Source organism: Dipteris shenzhenensis, chromosome 15 (genome assembly GCF_047967505.1).
Source record: "Dipteris shenzhenensis isolate YYH24624 ecotype China chromosome 15, Dip_SZ_1.0, whole genome shotgun sequence".
NCBI classification, from domain to species: Eukaryota; Viridiplantae; Streptophyta; class Polypodiopsida; order Gleicheniales; family Dipteridaceae; genus Dipteris; species Dipteris shenzhenensis.
Window position 1 is genome coordinate 36,969,336 of NC_141610.1, and position 25,393 is coordinate 36,994,728.

The window sequence follows — 25,393 nt, forward strand, 5'->3', positions numbered from 1 at the left end:
AGGCTAGGAATGAACAAAATCACAAAACAAAACGTTGAACATATGACATCATTTACACATGGCTCAATTGCAAAATAATGTTGAACATAACTGCCAAAGGCCATATTGCAGGCAGCATGGAATCACACAAGCCAAGTCTAACAATTCATAGCTACCCACACAGGGCCAATCAATAAAATAATACCACCCATGTAAGGCTAGTAATGAATAAAATCATTTTTGCCTACACAAAATCAATTACAAAACAAAAATGTTGAATAAATGCAATCATCGACACAGGGCCGAATTGCAAAACGATGAAAATGAAAACCCAATAGGATCTGCCTACTAGTATAAATAAGATTTCATCTGCTAAGGACCAAAACTATATAAGACAAAGACTTTTACGCTCATCCCTATTGGGCTTTTCTCGTGCATACAAAATTAGAGAATGTAGTAGATTCATTGTGTTCTTGCAACTAGTTACTACATTTCAGTTTTTCTCATGTTGTAGCCATTGATTGGCACTTCCATTGTGCAATTTTGATTCTATTTGTGTGACCGTGGGGGGGCATTATAGTTGACTGAGCCTTCCCTTTTTTTGTTCAAATAATTATCTCAAGACATACTTCATGAGAACCATGAATATAACACAATCTTATATCTGATCTGCCTATCAGTCAACGTAGCATCTATCAGACTTCAGGACATGTATCATCAGCAAATTTATGAAAACACCTTGACCAAGTAGAGGTATACAGCATCCATAGCCAACTATACATGGACGTCCCATTAATTATTGTGAAATGGATATCAGCTACTGAGATGTAAAGGCTATGGTGTTCATGAGATTGCAGAAATTTGATATTTCTGTTGGCTTGTCATGTTATTCAGTCCAACCACTTCAGTGCTTGGAATCTGGGGGGACTTTGATAAAGCAACAATCAAAGACATAATCCATGGAACATTTGGTAGCTGGGAAGTTGGTGATGAATACACCATGCGACAACCCAATGGTCCTAATAGGAAAGGAAGTTCACTCTTGGAAACTGGTCTCAGCCATTCTGAACCACGTGTTTATGTCATCGATAAGCCTGGTTTGAGCCAAGGGTATGTGAATTTGTCTGTGATTCAAAATCAAATGTTCTGCTTTTCCCTGGTGAAGATTGCATGCACGAATGAATTCCCTTCATTTTCAAATTTTTGTGATATTGAGACTCTGTGCCTCAATTCTCCTTAACCTAATGGGCCAAACATGCCAAGAGTATGAAGCTATGTAATGTGTCACATAATAAATAACAGTTCTGTTTTTGTCACCTCATTTTGTTCAAAAGGTTTGTACGAATGGGGGAGTTTGGGACAACTCTTGCAGACCCAGATGTGTTTGGCTTAGATGTGCTGAATGGAATCCTAAATGGGTTTGGAGGCCTTCTGTTTGATCAGGTACATACATATACTTGTTTTTACAAAGATAACTTTTCTGTGTATTGGACCTTACTGGATTTGTAAACGTTAAAGCTGAGTATTCTTGATTACTGCTTTATTTCTTTGTAAGGACATATATATTTCATTCTCATGGTTTTTGTACAATGTAAAATGCTCAAAGCAGTCAATCAAATAAGAATATATGCTAATAATATCTATTTCCTGCTATGGCTAAATCTATGTCCTACTAGCATGCCAGCAGTCCCTGTGTTTGTGCAGAGATTGTTTTTATTCACTTGACAAATGGAAAGCAGTAAAAATCCAACTGGACAAAGGGCCAATTAAAATCTTAGGATTGTTCCTGTAGCTCTGAAAACCATGGAGAAAAGTATTGATTGGATCCCAGATTAAAATTATGCAGGGAATTAGACTTGCATGCAACCAACACTAACAGATACTGCAAGACTGACTGAATAGCAGTGAACTATCAAAACTAGACGGTGGGCTATGCATCAAGAATATAAAATCCCTGGGGTGAAGAGACAACACAGAATACACCAACTACCTACCTATAATATGCATAAATGAAAGCAGACGACACTCATCAATGATGATGATACAATCGCTTTCCATGTTTGTGATCTTATTTATAGTAGCAAAATAAACTGCCATAGAAATGGCCAAGTCTTTAGGGCCTGCTACAACCTTTGACTCTCATTGACATGACATAACCCTAACTTAACTGTGACATCTTTGGCATAGTAAACATATAACAGCTCACAACCCTTGCTCATTAATGACTTCTACTAGCCCATATGGCTATCAAAGTATGAACCGTGTCAGTCCAAATACCCGTGAACACCTGTGATGGGTGTATCTGGGTGCCATCCAAGGCCTCAGTACATCTGGCTCTCCAAATGTGCCAAGAGGAAATGCTAGCCAAAATCTCCCAAGAGGTGTCCACTGAAACTTGAGAAGCTCTGAAGGGAGTAAGTGGCACATCCTGCAGAGAGCAGGGCTCTATCACCTGCCGGCGGACCGAGAGTGCCCAAGAAGAAGGCTTACCCTCATAAAACACCTGGGGCCCGGTAAGAGATAACCATGCAACCGAGTCCCAAGTCATGAAGAAAGGGGAAGTGTGAAAGATGCTGAGTAACCGAGCAACCCCTTTCCAAACAGTCCTCGCCTGCTGACTGCAGTCCCAAAGGCAATGTCGCACTGACTCCTCTGCAGAATGACATCGAGGACAAGTGGAATCAGCCCCAAACCTTGATCTCCACAGGTTCACTGCAATCCCTCCATGAATAGAAAGCCAAAAGAAAAGAGTGATCTTTCTATTTCTGAGGGATTTCCAGAGCCTCTTCCAAAAATTTCTACACAAATCTGCGGTGATGAAGAAGATTTCCCAATGGGGGGCTCTGGAGGGGATCCAACCCCTACTGTTCAGCTGAAACCTCCTGGCATTACCAACCGTGAAACGAAAGAAGGGAATCCCCCTCTCTCGGTGCCCATGATCTATCCACTCCCACTCTCCTGGGTCCCACTGCAAGCACCTGATAGGTGCACCTCCATATAACCACAACCTCCAGGATCCCAAGGCCAAAAGCAGAGGGTCGGGGTCTAAGTACCACTGCAAGCCCGCTCCATGGTCCACAAAACCAGCAATCCTGACAGGCTGAAAGGCAACCTCAAGAAGAATGCCATCCTTGGAAGTAGAAAGTAAACCTCCATCCCCAACATCAAAGACCAGTGCGTCTTCCTCGAGACCTCGGAGAGCGATCACCTGTAAAGGAACTGATCTCCTCGAAAAAGCCCCCATCCAGTGGAAGTAATAGGCAGCTCAACTGTCCATTCCACTGGGATGGCTGCATCTATCTGCTGAATCCTGCGTGCTACCCCTCTCAGGTGACTCACGGACTGCAGTCTCTGATCCTCAGGTAGCCTGATAAAAGATTTCCAAGTGCCTACTGTGTAGGTGGGGCCTCTCTCCCATTTAGACCACTGCATGTAATGGGAAGTGCCTAGTGGTCTGGCATGCTCGTCCAGAATACTATCATTCCAAATGATCGGCTGCCTATCAATCTCTTCGACGGTAGAAGGTGGAATCCTTCGAAGAGTGTTCCTGAAGCTCCCCCAAGCTTTCAGGATGGCAGTCATAAGAGGAGAGGCAAGAAATCTGAGAGGGGCTGATGTGAAAATCCAGCGAGGGCTGTCCATCCAATCATCTCCCAAGGTTGGTGTGCAAGCCTGAATGCATCCAAAAAATAAATCCTTCCAAGGTTCCTACCCAGGCATGAGTCCCCTCACCACCACCTTACAAAGCAATGCCCTGCACTGCAAGTCCGGGTCAATGACATTCATGCCCCCTTCACATGTAGGGAGAATAATGGTCTCCCAGGCCACCCTTGCTGCAACATCTGCTTTGATGGCCGTATGGACGGGTATGCAGGGAGACTCCCGTGCAGCCTCAGCTAAGAGGGCTTCTTTCTTCAGGGAATGGAAGGATTCTTCTTTCTTCTCTGAGACTACTACAGGGTTGAGGTGGCACTTTCAGCCTCAGCCTTGGTTGTTTTCCACCTCACTCTGAGGGGGTTTTTTAATTTATCCTCATGATTTCATGATGTATTCTGCTTTGAGCTTGCTCTCGCAGGTTTTTTCTCTTACTTAATAGAAGTCTCTTTCTTGAAAAAAAAAAAAAAGCAGCAGGAAGTGAAGAGGTGCGTGAAGTTTATTACCCCCAACTTCATGTTACATCTTTTTGATGGAGACGCCGGGTACGTTTGGTATTGGATTCATCCCACCTTACTAAACGGTCTTGGGTGTACTTGATTGCATGTTATGCTTAGTATAGGCATGCGTTTTTTGATATGATAAAGAAGATGCCTGAAAGAACTCCGTTAGAAGAGATTGCAGCCAGTTTAAGAGAACTAGAAGATTGTGAAGGTGATGCTCAAGCTATTCGCACAGTCATCATGATCATATCCTTTATGTTTGCACTTTATGTTTGCACTCTTGAATATGTTGGTGAATCGACAACGCCGGTAGCGGGCACAATGATAGATTGGGGATTGTTTCATGCACTAGCAGCTTGGTGTGAAGAAGAGTTGAGTCTTTGGGTAGTTTTTGACTATAACAGTGGAGTGGTGATTCTCAATACTTTCAACTTCTTTTGCTATGCAAATGATGAAAAGTACAATATCTTGAAGTTGTTATGTGTACTTCCAATTGTGAGAAAGGTGATTCTTGAATGCATGTATATACAATGTTTTCATGGTGCTGGTTGGTCACTTATTTTTGAAGATTTTATTAAGGATCACATTATGGAGGGTTTTCAACAAGTGGTTATGCATAATAAGTTGATCTTGGTATACTAAGGCTCTGTGGGATCTTGTTTGGGATATTATTTGAATCTTGGTGTTTCCCTTTTGTATTTCATCATGGTGAAGATTCTAGTGTTTCGAGGGATCTAAGGGGAAGACCCGAAGTCTTATTTTCGGGATTTTGTTCGAGGATGCTGGCTTTTTGAATAGTCCACGAAGGATCGAATGGAGATTTTGCTTGATTTTCTTGAAGGTGTAGCCTTGAGTTGGCACAAGGCCTTGCCGGACTCTACCAAGGAGGACTGGGACTAAGTGGTGGTTGCAATGAAGCAGAGATTTGTGACAGTGGAGTCGCGAAATGCTTTGATGTTGCAGTTGGACCGGTTCTATCAGGGAGAGAGTGAGATGGTCTTTGCGTTGGCAATCCGATATGAAACTTTATGGACAAAGTATGAAAGGGCAGCTTTACGAGCTATGGCATCTGCGTCATCGGCCCCTCAAAGTCTCGTAGGGATATGAAACTTTATGGACAAAGTATGACAGAGCAACTTTGCGAGCTGTGGCATCTGCATCATCGGCTCCTCAAAGTCTCATAGGGATGGAGTACTTAAAGATGAGCAACTTTGTTATGGCTTTGGAGCCTCGTCTTTACTCAAAAGTAATGAGTAAAGATCCAACAACATACGTGGAGGAACTTCGCATTGCGACCAAGAAAGAAGCTTCTGTTGGGGTAAAGGCACATTGCCACCCTTTGTTAAAGTTATGACACCTATGACTGTCTTAAGACAGTCATAGGGTGAAAACCTAATCCTAATAAAACTCTATGAGTTTGTGGTGTGGCTCAACACTTTTTGATACACCCACACATTTTGTGTCTCCCTCTCTCTGTCTCCTTAGTTCCACTCCCTCTCCCTTTCCCTCACAACTGGTATCAGAGCCTCTACCTCTTCCACCCTCTCTCCGGTCTACCCCTTACTCTACCTCTCCCCTCGGGCCTCGTGCCCTCAGCAGCGAGCAGGACGCGGCACGTGAGCAGGGCAGCAGCAGCCTGGCCAGCAGCAAGCTAGGGCGTCGCCACGCGCAGCAGGTGCGCGACCCACCACGCGCAGCAGGCGCGCACGCAGCCACAGCTGCAGTAGCAGCTAGCTGCGCACCGCACAGCACCGGCGGCCACAGCCTACCAGGCGCGCGCAGTGCGTAGTAACGGCTACGTGCAGCCCGTCGTACGGACAGGTACGGCCATCCGTACCGACTGTACGGACGCCATACATGCAGTCGTACCGTACAGACGCGGCCGTACGAACGCTGCGACAGAAGGTTCAGGTCAAATTTTTTTTTGGGATTTCGTGCCCTTGCAGGTACAGGGTACATCAAGTACCCTGCGCAGGTACAGGAGGTACAGCAGGCACAGAAATTTTGTTTTGGGGAAGAAGGAAAAGAGAGAGCACTCTGCTCTTCATTCCCGGAATTTGTTCAGTTCTAAAACTGTGTTTGAGGTACAGCAAGTACACTCGTGTCCCTCGTGCTTGAGGTGACTATTGCCACAGTGTGTTGTGGTTGCACAGTTATTTTGTTTCGGGGAGGTCAGATGCCTTGATTTTGCGGAGGGCTTTTATGCTTTTGCTGAGTGCAAATCTCAGCTTTCGGGTGACAATTTTCAAAGGGCTTTTGCCTGGAAGTTTATGCAGTGTATGCCTTGAGGCAGTGTGGAGCCAGGGTGCCCACATTGGTCTTGTTTCCGCAGTGTATTCAGTGACATTTCTTGCAGGTCACATTCTGTGTACGACACTTTGAAAAATCTCAGTTGAGCCACGCTTGGCCAGGGCGCATCGAGTTTACTCGGTCCCTAACTGTCCATCGTTGATAGTGCTCAAAAGATTCTCTTCAGTGTTTGTACGTTGGGATCTGTGTTGTTACTGTGTACACAGGGCCGTTTATGCATTACATTGTCAGGTGAAAGTGCTAGGAGAGCGCTGTATTTTGTATGCTACCTCAGTGTTGAGGTGTTTTTCACTTGGTACAGGTGTCAAATCAAGGGGCTTTTGTCCAGATTTTGCTTGTGAGTTACTGTTTAAGAACTTCAGATGCCTTTTATCCCCTTGGCAGAAGGGTGATTGTTTGGGATTTGTCCCATTCTTTGTTGCAGGTTTGTGACAGGCTGAGGTGTTTGGAGCCTTTTTCAGTGGACCAAACAGTGTATGACAAGTGGTTTATGCATATAAAATCAGTGCAATACCTCATTTGAGGTGGGAGAAGTGTCCAGGACAGCAGTGTTTTGTGCTTCGTCAGTTGATGATGCACTGATAAAGCACTTGTGGAACAGCTGCAGCATTCTGAAGTTACTGTTTTATGCCTATTTGAGCACGGTACAATGTGTCAGAAGGTACAGTGACTGGAGGGAAAATTTTCTGTTTTGCTGCAGATTTTTTGACAGTAAAAACAGCACTATTGTGAGTTCTCCTGGCTCTTGATAGAGCAGGTTTTCTGAGAAATCAGAATTTTATTTAGTCATTTTTGACTTACAGGGAGTCAGGTACTTTCCTTATCTGATATGGCATCAGGGGGAAGTGAATCTTCAATTCTGAACATAAAGAAATTGGAAGGGGCACACAATTATGCATTATGGGCAGAACAGTGTTTGAATGTACTTCTGCTAAAGAAGATTTCTAAGCCCATAAGGGTGAAGGGTGTCAAGCCATCTGGGATGTCAGATGATGAGTGGGAGGAGCTTGATTTGTCCGCTAGGGCTGCTATCATGCTTACTCTCAGTGATTCTCTTGTGTTCAATGTTCAGGCTGAAAAGACCTCTTATGGCCTATTGCAGAGGCTAGAAGAGTTGTATGCCCAAAAGAGTTCAGCCAGTAAGGTTTATTGGTTGAAGAAGCTTGTCGACCTTCGCATGAAGGAAGGTACAACTATGACCTCACACTTGAGTGAGTTCAATGCCATCTTTACACAGCTTATTGCACAGGGATTGAACCTTGATGAGGAGTTCAAGGCTACTTTCTTGTTGTGTACCCTCCCTGAGAGTTGGGACACTTTCAAGACCACCCTGTCTAATTCAAATGTCACTCTTATGTATGCTGATGTGGAGAGCTCTCTCCTTATGGAGGAGATGAGCAGGAAGAATAATATGGGCAGCAAGTCTTCCAATGCTTTGCAAGTACAGGAAAGAGGTAGGACTCAGCAGAAAGGGAGATCTGCTGGCAAGTCCAAATCCCGCAGTCAGTCCCGTGGCAAAAAGGATATTGAATGCTTTTACTGTGGCAAGAAGGGACATGTGAAGTCTATGTGCTTCAAGTTTATACGAGATCAGAAAGCCAAGAAGGCTGAGACAAAGGATCCAGGCAGTGGAAGCAAAGGCAAAGGCAAGGCCAAGGCAGATGACTTGGATGCAGTGAATGTTGCAGCAGAGGACAGTGAAAGTGACAGACATGATGTTTTATGCTCTTCTGCTGTAATTGCACATACATTGGTTATTGATGGCCATGACATGCACACCTGGCTCTTGGATTCAGGTGCTTCTTTTCATGTTACTCCTCATAGGGAGTGGTTTACTTCCTACACAGGTACTCATGGAGTTGTTCACCTTGGGAACAACTATGCATGTCAGATTGCAGGGATTGGCAGTATACAGATAGTATTCCCTGATGGACGCATATTTATGCTTGATGGTGTTCGCCATGTGCCGCAAATCAAGAAAAATCTGATTAGCACTGGCTTGTTGGATGACAGTGGTTACCACACCACATTTGGGGATTCTATGACTCCTCATAAGAGGAGAACTCCCCAAAATGGAGCACCGCTTGATCTAGTGCACACTGATTTGTGTGAGATGCCACAGCTATCACTAGGGGGTGTAAAGTATTTCATTACTTTTATTGATGATGCCACACGCAAAGTGTGGGTCTATTTCTTGAAGCATAAGAGCGATGCCTTAGATGCTTTCAAGAAGTTTGTCGCTCAGGTTGAGAATCGGACAGGACGCAGGCTGAAATGCCTCAGATCCGATAATGGGGGTGAGTATGTGTCACATGCTTTTGTACAGTTTTGCGAAGCTAAGGGCATTAAACAGGAACTCACAGCCCCTCATAATGCATCTCAAAATGGTGTGAGTGAGCGGATGAATCGAACTATTCAGGAGAAGGTTCGATGTATGTTGTCTTATGCTGCATTGCCCCATGGCTTTTGGGCAGAAGCCGTGCAAACAGCAGTTCACATAATTAACAGGTCGCCGAACAAGGCTTTGGAGTTGAAAGTGCCAGAGGAGGTGTGGTCTGGCAAGCCACCTTCATATAAGCACTTACGTGTGTTTGGCTGCGAGTGCTTTGCTCATGTACGCAAAGAACTGCGCACCAAACTGGAGCCAAAGTCTTTCAGATGCATCTTCATGGGTTATGGTGACGAAGGTGAAATGGGGTACAGGTTATGGGATCCCGTCAAACGGAAGATTATACGCAGCAATGATGTCATCTTTAAAGAGGATAGTGTACACAAAGAACCCGTGCAACCTGTGGAATACAGGAGGGTTGTTTATGATGATGTCGGACAGCAAAGAATGCCCATTAATATGCAGCAGCAGGCTGCTCTAGATAACCCTGTTCAAGAGGGTATACAGGCTGAAAATCAGCCAGACAATTTTGCCAATGATGCACCACTGGATATGTCAGCAAATGGGGCTGTAGAACAGCCAAATATGGTGGTACAGCCACCCGTCATGCATGACGAACAGGCTAGACAGCAGCCTTAATCCGGAACATTTTGTTAGGAGGAGCACCCGTGTACAACGGCCTCCTGACAGGTTTGTTCCAGGAGCCAATAATGTGGCTGATTTTATCATGCTGACAGATTGTGGTGAGCCTTCCAGCTTCAAGGAAGCTATGGGAAGAACAGAGAAAAGGAAGTGGGAGAAAGCCATGCAGTCAGAAATGGACTCCCTACTTCAAAATGATACATGGGACTTGGTGCAGCTACCTGCAGGCAGAAAGGTTTTGCCATGCAAATGGGTTTACAAAGTCAAAGTGGATTCAAATGCTTTACCGAGGTATAAGGCCAGATTGGTTGCCAAGGGATTTAAGCAGGAGAAAGGCATTGACTTTGATGAGATCTTTTCCCCTGTAGTCAAGATGACTAATTTGAGAGCAGTGTTAGCTCTTGTTGCTCATGAGGACATGGATTTATGTCAGATGGATGTGAAGACTGCTTTTCTTCACGGAGATCTTCATGATGAGATCTATATGAGTCAGCCAGAGGGATATGCTGTTAAAGGGAAAGAGCAGCTTGTGTGTAAGCTCAAGAGGAGCTTGTATGGACTCAAGCAGGCGCCAAGAGAATGGTACAAGAAGTTTGATGCCTTCATGCAGTCCCAAGGGTATCACAGGTGTGAGACCGATCACTGCTTGTACACCAAACGGGCAAAGGATGGCAGTTTGATGCTACTCATTCTATATGTGGATGACATGCTGATTGCCAGCAAATCTCAGCAGGAGATTAGTGCTTTGAAGAAGCAACTGCATAAGTCTTTTGACATGAAAGACTTGGGTGATGCAAATCATATTCTTGGTATGCGGATTATTCGTGACAGGTCCAAGGGACTTTTGTTTATGTCACAGAAGGAGTACATTGACAAAGTACTGCACAGGTTTAAAATGGAGGGGGGGAAGTCTATTAGTACCCCGTTGCCTCCACATTTAAAACTCAGCAGTAAGGACAGCCCCAGATCAGATGATGATAAGGCTGAAATGGCCAAGGTTCCGTATGCATCTGCAGTTGGTTCTTTGATGTATGCCATGGTTGCCACTCGTCCGGATATTGCTTTTGCGGTGGGAGTCATCAGCAGGTATATGGCAAATCCAGGCAAGCGGCACTGGGAAGCAGTGAAAGGTGTCTTGAGGTATCTCAAGGGTACCAAAGACTTGTGCATATGCTATGGTAGGCAGGATGCATTGGTGCATGGTTTTACAGATTCAGACTATGCAGGGAATGCGGATAACCGGAAGTCTACTACCGGTTATATTTTCACATTTGCAGGAGGTGCTATATCATGGGTGTCTCGGTTGCAGAAATGCGTTGCACTGTCAACCACTGAAGCTGAATATGTTGCAGCCACTGAGGCTTGCAAGGAAGCAATATGGCTTACTCGGCTGGTGGGAGATTTGGGCATTACAGGAGATATGCCAGTTTTGCATTGTGATAGTCAGAGTGCTATCATGTTGGCAAAGAATCCGGTCTTTCATCAGAAGACCAAGCACATAGATGTGAAATACCATTTCATCAGGGAGGTACTGGAAGACAAGCGACTTGAGCTTGTGAAGGTGCATACTGATGATAATCCTGCAGATTTGCTCACTAAGAGCTTGCCTACAGAGTGGTTTGCACATTGCCGCCACATCATGGGATTAGGATGAGACCACTCTTATTTTATGGTCTTGTATACAGTAACTGTATATTGCTGTAATTTTATTCTTTTCTCCCCTTTAGGCACATTGGCCTTTAAGTGGGAGGTTGTTGGGGTAAAGGCACATTGCCACCCTTTGTTAAAGTTATGACACCTATGACTGTCTTAAGACAGTCATAGGGTGAAAACCTAATCCTAATAAAACTCTATGAGTTTGTGGTGTGGCTCAACACTTTTTGACACACCCACACATTTTGTGTCTCCCTCTCTCTGTCTCCTTAGTTCCACTCCCTCTCCCTTTCCCTCACAGCTTTTCTTAAGATCGAATCCTCTTTTGTGTCTTCAACAGCTTCAACTTCTAAGGTGGAGGTAATGGGCACTCCTCAGATATCAAAGTCCTCTGAGTTAGATGATAATATCTCCCAATTGATGGCAGAGTTTGCCGATTTGAAATTGCATTTGGTTAATGCACAACAACCTAGAGCACCAAAGAGTGAAGATAGGCTTTGAGATAAGAGTGGGGTAACTTGCTATGAATGTAATGAAAAAGGTCACTATCACCCCGAGTGTCCTAGATTAAGAAAGAAAGAAGAAAAACAAGTATCCTTGTTAGAAGCTTCTTCAGGGGATGAGGAAAGAGAGGTAATGATGGCTAAACGGGGGCGTGGTAAAGCAAAAGAAGAAGAAGAAAGCAAGGAAGTAGATGAGGAACATCAGGAAGAGGAATATTGTTGTAAGAAAAAGAAGGCATCCAGAAGGAGAATTATCCAGTCAGACTTTCCTTTAGGACAAGGCATTGGAAGCTATGACTTGTTATCCAACCTTAAAGAAAAGGAAGCTCATATCACCTTTTGTCAACTACTTGCTTTGTCTTCAAAACTACGGAAGGAATGGGGAAAGCTAGCAAGCGTAAGAGTGTCAAAGAAGAAAAAGAAGAAAAGTGCCATTCCTATTGTTCAAAAGGTCGATATAGATGTTGGTGATGATATACATGTGGTTAATGTGATCATTGATGGTCAAGTGATTTCTAGTGTGTACATTAATGGAGGTGCATCAATTAATGTCATGAGTGAGAAGACCATGATAGATGCTGATTTAAAATACTCTAGTACTATCTCTCCTTATCGCATTAAATTGGCTGACAATGCTAGGATAAAGACCTTGGGAGTTGTGAAGAATCTAGAAGTGGATGTATGTGGAATTTCTGTGCTGACTACTTTTCAGGTGATCCTTACTAAGCTAGATGCACGTGCCTATCCATTGATTTTGGGAAGGCCTTGGCCACGCAAGGTAAAGGATGTTCAAAAGTGGGATACTGGAGAATTGATTTTACAGGAAAATAATACGAAGGTGCGCTACAACATCTAAAGTCGCAAAAAGGAAGTTATCAAGGAGGAGTCTTCAACATCAGAGAGTTCGAGCTCTGACTTAACCGATGAAGAAGAAGAGACAGGGTGTAGCTCTGAGGAGTCTAGCTCAGAGGGTGCGGTGGAAGGAGTAGCCTTTAGTCTTTGTCTTGGTGTTGATCGCGGGATGAGTGAGGAGGGAACAAGGCGGTGGTACAAGAAGATCCTGTAGAGACACTTTATGTGGAGGAAGTGGAGCACACTAAATGACGCAAACGCAATGAAGAGCTTCTTGGTGATTCTCTATTAGGTAGTGAGAAGCTCCAGTACTTGGATATGTTAGATGATTTTCCATGTCTCTTTGCAACAAGCTATTCACAGGTTCGACCAGTCTCTCTTGTGGAGCACAAGATTGAGTTGAAGCCAGAAAGCAAGCCAGTTGTGCAACGCTTAAGGCGATTGGGGGTGATCCAAGTTAAGGCACTAAAGAAAGACATAACACAACTACTTAAGGCGGGATTCATCTTTCCTGTTGATGACTTAGAATGGATATCTCCTGTAGTTGTCACACCAAAGAAAGAAAATAAGTGGCGGGTTTGTGTCGACTTTCGTCCTTTGAATGCATGCACTAAGAGGGATCATTTTCCTTTGCCATTCCAAGATGAAATACTAGACCAAGTAGCATGGCATGAGATGTATTCTGTATGTGATGGGTATTCTGGGTACTCTCAAATTCGTATTCGGGAGGAAGATCAAAAGAAAACATCATTTGTCACACCTTGGGGAGTTTTTGCTTACAGAGTGATGCCTTTTGGGTTGACCAATGCACCAGCTACATTTCAAAGGTTCATGAGTCAAGTGCTCGAGCCTTACTTGGGAAAGTTCATAAGGGTGTTTTTGGATGATTTTTACATTTATTCTCGGTGCATAGACCACATGGAAAAGTTAAAGATGGCTAGGATTGATGAAGCAAAAGGGTGTCTAAATCCTAGCAAGTGTCATTTGGCTCAAACAAAAGTAGTCTTGTTGGGGCATATTGTATCTGAAGAAGGGTGGATCTTGACAAGGTTCAAGCAATCATGGCATTGCCAAGTCCTGAGAGTGTCATTGGTGTTCGCAGAATTCTAGGAAAAAGTAAGTATTATCAACACTTTTGTGATGATTTCACAGAGATAGTGCATCCCATGAACTTGTTGACAAGAAAAGGAGTTTCTTTCCAATGGGGTGTGGAGCTACAAGTCTTTTCAAGAATTTAAGGAGGCCATGAGTAAGGGCCCAATATTGAAGCCCCCTGATTGGCCTCAAGACTTTTATGTAAATCCATTATGCCAGTCGACAGCTTACAGAGGTGGAAACAAGGTATGAAGAAATGGAGCAGCAAGCCCTCTCTTTGGTGTTTTCAGTCAGAAAGTTTCGCTCCTATTTATTACCTCGGTCATTTTTCTTCCTTACCTCTCAGTCTGTATTAGCATATCTAGTTTGCAAGCCTAATCCTGGGGGAGATTTGCAAAATGGTTGTCAGAGCTTTAAGAGTTCTCTTTCTCTTTTGTCACTGAAAAAACAACTAGGTCCACTATGCAGATTTGCTTATAGGACTGCAGGATCTAAGAGAAGAAAAGAAATATAAGGAGGACATTAATGATGAAAGGGAGACACTACCAACATTTTTATCTTGTATTTTTATGGGGCTTTTAGTCCTTCACGCCAACAAGGAGTGGGGGGATAGTCTTGATGAATTCTGAAGATCAAGAGGTGTGGACAAGAGAACAAGAGCTTCCAGGTATCACAATTAACAATGCAGCTAAGTATAATGCTTTGATTCTTGGTTTGGAGGATTGTCTTCAAGGTCAAGTTAAAGAATTGGAAATAAGAGGAGATTCTCAGCTTATTATAAAGCAAATGCAAGGGCATTACAAGACAAGAAGTCCTCATTTGAAGGAGCTTAATCAAAAGGCTATGGCACTATGTAGTCAATTTGATTTTCACAAGTTTGTTCATATAAACAGAAAAGAAATCAAAGGACATATGAGTTAGCTACTCAAGCCATTGTAGTACAAGACCGGGGGGTGGTTTCTTTGATAGACACTGGATGGCCAGAACTGCAAGATGTTCAACAATATGTGGAAGAAGGCATGTTTTCTCGAGGGTTAACTCCACAACAGAAGCAGAGGTTGGTAAGGAAGGCTTGTCCCTATACTATTGTTGATGACATTCTTTATAAATTGGAAATAGATAAGATGCTCCGTCGGATGATCCATCCCATGGAGACTAGGAGAATCTTAGAAATGAGTCATGACTGCTCTGGTCATTTTGCTTCAGCAAGCACAGCTAGGAGAATTCTTAATGCAGGTTACTTTTGGTCACGCTTCCATAAGGATATATATGAATGGTATTAAAGTTGTAAAGTATGCCAAAAGTTTAGAAGGTGACAGTTGATTCTTGGGCCCTTAAAGCCTATTCCAGCATATGAACCATTTGAGAGGTGGGGGTTGGACTTTGTGGGACCACTCCCTCGCTCATCTCAAGGTAAGCATTATTTATTGGTGGCCACAGATTATGCGACTCGGTGGGCAGAGGCCAAGGCTAGAATCAATAGCAAGGCAAGCACAGTTGCAAAATTTCTCTTTGATCAAATTTGTTTACGCTTTGGTTGTCCTTTGGAAATTCTCATTGATGGAGGAACCTCTTTTAGAAATGAACTAATTGAGGATGTGGTGCATAAGCTAAAGATAAATCATAGCATGTCTATGTCATACTATCCCCAATGTAATGGCTTGGCCGAGAAAACAAATGGATTGTTGTGCAATTCAATGGGAAAGCTTGTAGATGCCAAGAAAAGGCATTGGGATAGGCACTTGGCAGAAGTTTTATGGGCTTATAGAACCACACACAAGCTAGCTATTGGGTTTACACCATTCCAACTAGTGTATGGAATAGACGCCATTTTGCCCATTGAATTGGAGATACATAGTCTTCGCACTACTGTTGCAAGAAAAGGACAGGAGGATGCCTATGCTCAACGCTTGGTATAGCTAGAAGCCTTAGATGAATGAATATTATAGGCCTTACAAAACTTGAAAGGTTCTAAAAAAAGACAAAAGGCCTGTTTTGACACCAAATTACGCAAGAAGAAAGATATTGCAGAAGGAGATTTGGTCATGAGATTTGATAGCCGTCTGGACAAGTGGCTAGACAAAAAGTTTATCGATCGATGGAAGGAACCATATCGAGTCAAATAGAAGTTCACGAATGGAACCTATCATCTTGAGGGTGTTGATGGCATAGTCATACCCGGATGCACCAATGAGTATTGCCTTAAATTCTTCTATGATCGACCACCTTGAGGGCCAGCAGACTCTCTCTGTTACTAGAGAGGATCTGCTGGGGGGGAAAGATGTGACGCCAAAAATTGATATTTTTTATTTGGCATTGGTATTGTTTTCTTCTATGCTTGATAATAGTTTGAGTATCAAGTGATAGCCTAGAGGCTCTCACTTATTTCTATTTTCTAAGATATTATATGGGATTGAGAGGATGAGTGGAATGGATCGTTGTAAATACCATGTGTATGAATGATAAATACCTTGGTATGGGGTGAGAGTTATTTGTGTATGGGATATTATGGGGTTTTTAGAAAATAGGAAGAGTGAGTCATGTAAAGAGGTGGGCTCATGTCCATGTGTTACAATAATATAAGAGAGGCCACATGCCAAGCGTGTGGAAGGCATGTGGAGGAGTGTGGAGTCAAGAGAAATCCTTCTAGAATTCCTATGTGGAATAAGGAGAATGTGGACATATGAAAAAGAGAGGATCCCTATGGGCTCCATGTGGGGAGACTCTTGACTTTCTCAATATTTTAAGAGTCTTGAGCATCTTTTGATGGGACACATGGCAAGAGTAGCAAAAAAGGATATGGATGGTGACATACGGGTTTATGTAATTGATAGGGAAAAGAATCTACAGGCAGCAATTGTAAATGGGTAAAGGAGGGTGACAAAATCTCTATAAAAGGAGCCCTCCTCTCCCTTGTTCAACATCTCTTCCACCATTAGGTCTCATGTTGCTGTAGCTCTAGTCTCCTCAAGCCTCTTCCATGAGTCTTCTCTCCCTCTTGTAGATATTCTCTTATGTAGACACTTGAGTCCATCTCTCTCTAGTTCATTCTCTCTCTATGAGTAGTCTTGGAGCTTCTGCTCCTTCTTGTGCGTATGAAACCTCTTCTTGTCCCTTGTGTTTGTAGTATTTTGAGTTGCATTGGAGTGGAGTCTCACTCTATTGGTAATGAAGGTCACTTCAGGTTCTCTCTCTTGAGTGTCTCTTCTCTTTTTCCATGGCTTTCTCTTCCGAAGTGCTCAGAAGTGTTGTCTATTGGGCCGCTCATTCCGCATACATGGTTAATCTATTTCCCAAGCCACAAAGGGAGCTCTTCTTTCCCTCCTAAGCCACCTCTATGGGACTTGGATTGTTGATGAAGTCTAAGCATGGAGAGTGTTTTGAGCTAATTGTAAAGGTATCCATGAAGGAGGTGGAATGTTTTCCCGGAATCTACCCATCCGACCCAGTCAGCCCCTTCAAACTCCTCGATATATATTAGTTCATGTCATGTTGAGCCGCAAGATCTTCTTTCAACAACGTATCGCTCTTTTCTTTGGTGCAGCCCGGCTTGCTGAGATTATGGCCTGCGCTGATCCTTTCCTTCTCCCTATGCTTGAGTACAACGTCACTTGGGATGTTACCATCTTCATTCTCATATAAGAGAGGATAGTATGGTGTGGTCTCTTGGTATAAAAGCTTCTTTTTAATGTCACTTTCCGAGTGATGAATATCTCTATCACTCAGTTTGAAGCAACAGGAAGTGAAGAGGTGCGTGAAGTTTATTACCCCCAACTTCATGTCACAGTATCCAGGTTCCCATTCAACGGGAGTCTGGAGCCTAGCAAAGTCGGCTCCGGAGGTCCCTCCGCCTCCCCCACCCCCTCCTCCCGAGGTCACCGCCCCACTTGATCCCACCCCCCTTCCCTCCAGCTGTTGTTACTCTCACCTTCCACCCCCCCCGCCTCTCCTTCTTGCCCCCCCATCCCCTTACAGCAGCCTCCTCCCGCCCTTCCTCGTCTCAGCCTACGGGCAAGGGGGTGCCTAAGCACTCTTCGACGCAGCCCAACCCTGGCTCTGCCTTCTCACAGCCAGGGTCATCGGGGCCCTTTCCTGAGCTTCCAGGTCCTAAGCCTCGCCCTGGTCATCCTCTGCCCAGAGAGTTTTGGAGGCTAGGACTGTGGAACTACCTAGAGATTCGGGACAGATACCTACTTGCTCTGGAGGTGTCAGTCTTGATTTTACAGCCTCGAAAAAAGGGGTTCCATAGGAGTGTATGGCTCTCGCACTCGTCCCTTTTGGGGATTTCACTTCCCAACTAGCGAGGAAGAGCAGTGGACCCCCACGCTGTTTGATTTGATGATGGGGCAACAGATGTTCAGCATGATGGAGGAGTGGCTAGGCCCGCAGGGGAGGGAACTGTGGGTCTCCCATGGGAGACCGCTACTTTTCAGTTGGGTTTTTATGCAGATAGATGGGACTTGGGAGTAGGTATTTGTGTGCTTCACCTAGGTCCAGAGGCTCAGCTTAAGCAGGCATCATACTGGTCACTACAGCAGTGCGCGGATAGGCTTGGAGTCGAGGCCTCCTTCTTGATGCAGTGGGCCATCAAGATAGGCATCGAGCCAGTGACGCCACTAGTTCGGTGCCAAGTGGATTTTTTTTTTTCCCCTAAAAAAGAGACTTCTATTAAGTAAGAAAGAAACTCGCTAGAGCAAGCTCTGAGCGGAAATTTAACATCATGAAATCATGAGGAAAAATAAAACCCACTCAAAGTGAGGTGGAAAACAACCAAGGCTGAGGCTGAAAGTGCCACCTCAACCCTGTAGGAGTCTCAGAGAAGAAAGGAGAATCCTTCCATTCCCTGAAGAAAGAAGCCCTCCTAGCTGAGGCTGCACGAGAGTCTCTCTGCATACTCATCCAAACGACCATCAAAGTATGTACGGTGTTTGTGTAGATACTAGCCAAAGTGTGCGAGGGATGAACTTAAGTACCCTCCATAGCCTCTGTGCATCTGGCTCTCCAGATATGCCAGGATGCTATGCTTGCTAAAATCTCCCAAGAAGTATCCACAGAGGCATGTACATCATTAAAGGAAGGTGTGGTACCACATCCAACGAACAGGACTCAATCTGATGACGTCGAACCAAAATGGCCCGAGAGGAGTCAAGTCTCTCATAAAATACCTAAGGCCCTGTAAGAGAAAGCCAAGCCACTGAGCCCCATGTCATAAAGAATGGGGAGTGGGCAAAGTCACTGAAAATCCTGGCTACCTCCATCCAAATCATCCTCGCCTATCTGCAATCCCATAAACAATGCTGAGTAGTCTCCGAAGCAGAGAGGCAACGAGGGCAAGTAGGGTCGGCTCCGAACCTGGATCTCCAAAGGTTCACTGCAATCCCACCATGGATAGAAAGCCAAAAGAATAGAGTGATCTTTCTATTCTTGTGGGATTTCCAGAGTCTCCTCCAGAAGCACCTCTGCACACCCGCAGTGATATCAAATGTCTCTCAATGAGGAACTCTGGAAGGTCTCCAACCTCTACTACTGAGCTGAAATCTCCTGGCATTACTGACCGTGTAATGAAAGAAGGGGATGCTCTTCTCTCGATGCCCTGCGTCAATCCACTCCCACTCTCCAGGGTCCCACTGCAAATACCTAATGGGAACTCCCCCGTAGAGCCAAAGCCTCCAAGACCCGGTGGAGAGTAGCCGGGGGTCTGGGTCAAGGAACCACTCTGAATCTGATCCCTGCACCAAAAGACCTACAATCCTGATAGGTTGAAAAGCAGACTCAAGCAAGATGTCCTCTGTGGATCTGAGCAATCTGCCACCATCCTGCACAGTAAAAACTAAAGCATCCTCCTATGCATCTCGAAAGGCCAAAACCTGAAGCGGAACACTGCCTCTTGTAAAAGTACCTGCCCAAGTGGAGCAAGTGAGTGGCATATCATCTGTGTCTACCCACTCCTCTGGAAGGGCTGCCTCAATCTGCGAGATCCTCCTTGCACTCCCTCTGAGATGTCCGGTCAACTGAGACTTGGTCTCCTTTGGAAGCCTACAGAAAGCTTTCCAAGACCCCAAAGATGATGTAGGTCCCCTCTCCCACCTGGACCATGGCATGTAGAGTGAGGCACCAAGTGGTCTGCCAAGATCATTGCCTTGGCCTGAATTTTGTGACAAGTCCCTAGAAGTGTGATAGGCCTCCACTGGGACACTAGATTTCTGCAACCTCCTTTCGGGATAAGGTGGATGAGACCTTCTGTAAGCGACCCGGGCATATCACCAGAGTCCCATATACCTTGCAGGGTTGAAGTAATGTAGTCTCCAATCATATCCCAGAATGCAATGAAAAATGATGGGGTAAGGCCATCCGAACCTGGGCACTTACCCTTGTGAAGGGCTGAAAGTGCAGTCATGAACTCTGTGTTGGTGAAAGGTGCATCAAGCAAATCATGCATATCCGGTTTCACCAACAAAGGGATGCTCTGCCAAATAACCTGTCTAGCATCCTCTCTATCCCGTGTCTCAGGATCAGCAGTAAGAAGGGCGGCATAAAAATCTGAAGCTATGTGCAAGATATCATCAGGATATGTCTGTGAAACCCCGTGTGAGTCAATAAGCTGGGATACACTCTCTCTACTATGTCTAGGGCCAAGAGTAGAGAAAAAGTGTTTATTGACTCTGCCACCCATCTGAATCCAGAAGGACTCTGGTGCATGAAAGGCATACTCTGCTCTTTGATCAAGCAATACCTACTGATGAGCCCTTGCTACAGCAAGGCGCTCCTGAATCCAAGCATCTGAAGGCCGTTTCTACTCTTCCCTCTACAAAGCTGCCAACTGCTGGCGAACACCAATCTCACGTCTGAGAATATCTCTTCTCTTGGTACGAGCAACTGAGAGGTAGAAGTCGCTAATACCAGAAAGGGCAGCAACTACCTGTGATGGTAATGGCTGCCCACCTTGGACATGAGAAACTCATATCTGCAGGGCTGCCTCTGTAAGGTCCTCCTCTGTGTACAAGGCATCTGGAATCCTGATGCTGGCAGATTGGCCTCTCAAGTGAGGCTCTGAGATAGCCAGCACAACAGGAAAGTGGTCTGAAGTGGAAATCCCAGCAGCAATGCATACCGATTCACCTCTGTCAAGTGCCCAATCATCTACATAGAATTTGTCAATGCGTGCATGAATAGGCATTTGCTGTCTCCTGTTAACCAAGAGAACAGGAGGGACTGTGGCTGAATAAGAAAGGCATCGTCAAACCAAGTATCTCTGCCACAGTAGTGAAAAAGGAAGGCATCCCAAGCTGCTCTCTCCAAAGAGTGAAGTCCTTCTCTACCCCCTTTTTTATCTGACGGTAACTCAAGCATGTTAAAGTCACCTCCAATCACCCATGAATCCGCAATGGGGGCCCAGGAGAGCAGATCCTTCCACATAACGACACGTTGCCCTCTAATGTTGGAGGCATACAGGTTAAGGAAACCAACCTTACACCCTCCAATCAAGAGAATAATCCACTGAGCTCTAGAGGGAATAATGACTCCGTGTCCAACAACCAAGGGGAGAACCGATTGCGAAACTGAAATAGAAGTGCCCCCCTGGTGCCCAAGGCAGGCGACCAAAAAGTACGACCAGAAAGCAGTTTGCCAGACTTAGAGCAATCACTGGCATCCAACTTGTGTTCCTGGATAAAAAGAATATTAATAGCACCTCCCCCAGTGACACCTAGAAGAAGCTGATCAGCTGCCTACGGCGATGGTGTGGAACTCCGCCTAGGCCCTGTATGTTCCAGCTGATTATCCTCATGGACAGGAGGATGCTGGATGGAAAGGCTTTCCCGACCTAGTAGAGGAGACCAGCTTCCCCTGGGTCGAAACACTCCTACTGAGGGCAGGAAACTCAACAGGTGAAAGGATCCCTATACCTGCAGAGGGGGAAGCCCTGTCAATAGGAATCCCAATGACCGGAACCCCTAAGGTGGAGGGCACAAACTCCTCATCCATAAAAGTCGCCGAATTAGCCAGTGTCGCAAAAGAGTTCCTAAGAAGCAAGTCTGGCCGAGGAGTGCGAAGAAGACCTGCACTCGTGGAGGAAGGAGGAGAAGGACCTACCAGGCCTCTATCAGCACATCTAGAGCTGGGAGTTGAGAAGGCATGTGGTTGGGCTGAACAAGGATCTGTAGTCCTCATCTATGCAAACACTCCCTCAGCTGTGGCATGAACAGTCTGAGAGGGAGAAGCATCGGTAGCCCCCTCGTGATCAGAAACGAAAATGACTGGGGCTGGTGCACCTGAAGTCCCCTCTTGATGTGGAACTGTAGTATCTGGGGCTGCACAGTATCCCCCTCTGGAGTCTGGATGGCATCTATCTGAACCGGATCAAGGGTCTCCTCCTGAGGTAAAGGAGCCACTCTGACCGCTCTCCAACATGGTGCTGGGAGTGCTGCAGGCTTTGGGCGCCCTTTTGTCCCTGGTGGTCCTAGGGTGCGCGAAGTTGGGCGCCCTGTTGCTCCTGGTAGTCCTGGAGTGCATGGTATAGGCCATAGGGGAGGTGCAAACGGGGTAGTACGTGAAGGAGCCGCACCAAAAGACCTCTTGTGTCTTTTTCTCTTCCTTATCTGGGTGTCCCATTAGTGCAGCTGGGTCATGGGCTAGCACCATGTTCCTCCGACGGCTACGCTGATTGCCATTTGGCTGGATATCATTTATACGTTGCGATCCATAAGGGAACGCGGCGTTCCGGGTTCTCGAGCTACCGACGATAGGTGGGCATGTTTTCGCAAGGCTTGGCCTGCAGGTGTATTTTATGATCTCACACCGCGAGGGATTCACTGGCTGTATAGTCCACCACCGTGGTTGTTAGCCCATGTTACAGAGAATCGCTAGGCAATGAGCGGAGATCTCTGGTAACAGGCAGGTTTTCTTTCAGCCCATTTTTGTTTTTGGCCACGATTGGCACCTTTCCGGTTTTGCCAATTTGTATGGTTGGATTTTAACGATTAATAGAAGTTCCTTTTCTCTTTTTTTTTGAACAAAAAAACATTAGAAGTCAAGGATGCTCTCCAAGACAAAACATGGAGAAGCTTTTAGAGTCCAAGATAGGATTTCGTGAATTTGTTGCACTCCGAAAGACTAAAGAAGAACCTCTTTGTGATGCTTTGCCAAGAGGCCCCCCTACGTTCTTGATCACATTGTCCACCGTAGAAAGACTCTGGGACCCCTTGGTGAGGTGTTTGAAAAACCTACAAGATGGCTTGACAAGCTCATTGGATGAGAGCTCGCGGGCACACATTTGGAATTCATTCACTTAGACCTTGTCACACTACCACACAATACACGTGCACAAGTTCCAAGCCCTCAAAACCCTCTTGAGGCAAGACTCTATATCCTAGGAAAGATTGAAGATTACTTCTTTGTCACTGAGTTCCGGAACAGATGAAGCCAACATGACCATGGTGTGTTCTGGGTCGCAGATGCGCCAACCTATAATCTGTCTTCAAATGAAGAAGTGCAAGATTTCCTTGACAAGTACATCTCAACCGACATCTCGTGACTTCACATAGCGCAAAGAGATTTGTAGGTCCATAAACGTAGAAAGACATACTACAAAAGAAATAAAGCCGCTTTGGTTTCCCACGTCCATCTATGCGTAAAACACAAATCGTCCTCCCCCTCCCGATGAAGTATGGAACCATCAATGATCCCATTAGAAGTAACTTCAAGAAAATTTCTGAAGTCTTGTCCGAACGCACGATAACATTGTTGGACTTAGACATCTTCTTTCATCGACTTGGTCTTGCAAAAGAAAAATACATATTATCCTCGTGCTATAATTTGTCTCAGCCCACACTGTACTTAAGAAGACATCCAAAAGACCTCTCCACAAACAATTTCAATCCAACCTTATCAAAACTATGGGAAGCAAACACAAACATAGAACCCACATGGAGCTGCAGTTTGTTGTAGTTCATATATTACCAAGGTCGATAAAGAAACAACAAAAGCAGTTCAAGCTGCTCTCCACAGAAGCCTAGAAATGAATACATCTACAAGCGAGTGCCTAGCACACTATTCTAAACACACAACACACAAGTGCCCAATAAGTTGTTTACTTATGTCTCTCTTTGCCACTCACAAGTTCAACCTGTGAGTTCACATACATCAACACAAGCTTGCCAGAAGAGCGCACCTTGCTATTGAAACACCGAGGGCAACTTTGAGAAGATGGAGCCAACAAGCTCTGATATATTCTTTGATGATATTATCAACAAATACCTCCAACGAAGAGAATCACTTGCGAACATTTGTCTCGCATGCTTTGCTAGTGAATACACAATGGTAGGCACTCAAATAAAGAAAAGAAAACACCCTTGTACTGCCTCAACTTGTTCTTGTCAGCAAATGCAAGAACAGGTAAAACTTTCACCCTCTTGGCTAGTCCGTGCTTTGCTGCAGCATTGCTCGCACCATCGAACTTCTGAAATAACATGGCTTAAAGCCCTTCTCCTAGCACACACAAGGAAGGAAGCCTACAACATAGGAGGCAGAAATATGCACTCGGCTCTCCACTTGCCGCTCATGTCCTGTAACTGTCACCCAAAAAAACTACAAACACTATCCATATAGAACTTGGAACCACGAGTCTTTGATGAAGTCTCGTTAATAGGGCAAAACACATTCATCGCCACTGACATGTGTCTGCGTGAGATAAAACACAACCACCTTGAACCCTTTGGAGGTGTAGACATCCTTCTTTGTGGCGACTTGTGTCAAGCTAGCCCTACCAAAGACTCTTGGATCTTTTCGCAGCCTCCAACATCACTTGCAATGCGACCTTCTTTCTAGAGGAACCATGTGCGCTAGAACAAGATATGTTTCCTTGACATTCTAAATAGAATCTGCAGACAAACATTGACCTTAGTCAAGTACTTGAATGGCTCGTACCACCATGCTCCTTCTCAAAAGGAGACAATAGTGCATCTTTATTACACAAACGTAGCAAAGGACAAGCACAACAATGAAGTTTTCACTCTGCTTCATACCCTTGCTTACATTTTGCAAGCATTTGACGTAAGACACAAGACTTGTAGAAAAACAATCCAAATTTTAGATGATCCAAAATCAACCGCCGCTAGGCTTCACTAGCAACTACAGCTAAAACCTAGCATGATAATTGAAAAATTTTCAGGGAATTTAGACATAGGTGATGGACTCGTGAATGGCACAGATGGGATTTTCAAAGACTGACAAATACAAGTGAAAGCCTTCATCATGTGGATTGTGTCCCATGACGCAAATGTCGGACAACGAACGTGATATAACAACATGCTTCTCTACTCAAGAAACACCCCACCTATATGGACTCCTATCAATCAAATCAATCACGAGTTCCAAATTGGAAAAAACCATCTCAATATTGTATGTTGGACCCAATTCCCATTCAGCCAGCAGCAGCAGCCAGAACTATTCATCACACTCAAGGGCTCTCCATGGATAGCACATGGTCTATGATAGCCTTTGATCCTACCTCTATGAAAGCACATGGTCTTGCCTACATTGAGTCTCTCACGTACGTGATCCGTCCAACCTTTTTCTCATCCAAATACTCGAGAACAAATACGTGAAGGTAAATCGAACAGTCCTACAAGAAATTGTCTAGCTCAAAACACAATGCGCTTGGTCATTGCAACAAGTTGATTTCTCAATTCAAGCAACCCATATGGCCATGTCCCTCAACACAGTGTCATTTCGGTCACAAGAGCAAGACCTCCTCTCGAGCAAGAGCATCATGGCAGCAACAATCCTTTGCCTGCAAGAAATGCATATGTCTGCCC

At 44.9% G+C, this 25,393-nt stretch overlaps 1 protein-coding gene across 3 annotated transcripts in view; it reads left to right on the forward strand.

The window, feature by feature from the left end:
• Positions 1–25,393, forward strand: part of LOC147893752 (uncharacterized) — a 222,335-nt gene that overhangs the window by 148,296 nt on the left and 48,646 nt on the right. For all 3 annotated transcript variants that reach the window (XM_087386150.1, XM_087386151.1, XM_087386152.1), the window contains 2 exons: positions 874–1,089; positions 1,314–1,422. In XM_087386150.1, the coding sequence (XP_087242276.1) occupies positions 874–1,089; positions 1,314–1,422 (325 nt within the window). The remainder of the gene's footprint in view (positions 1–873; positions 1,090–1,313; positions 1,423–25,393) is intronic.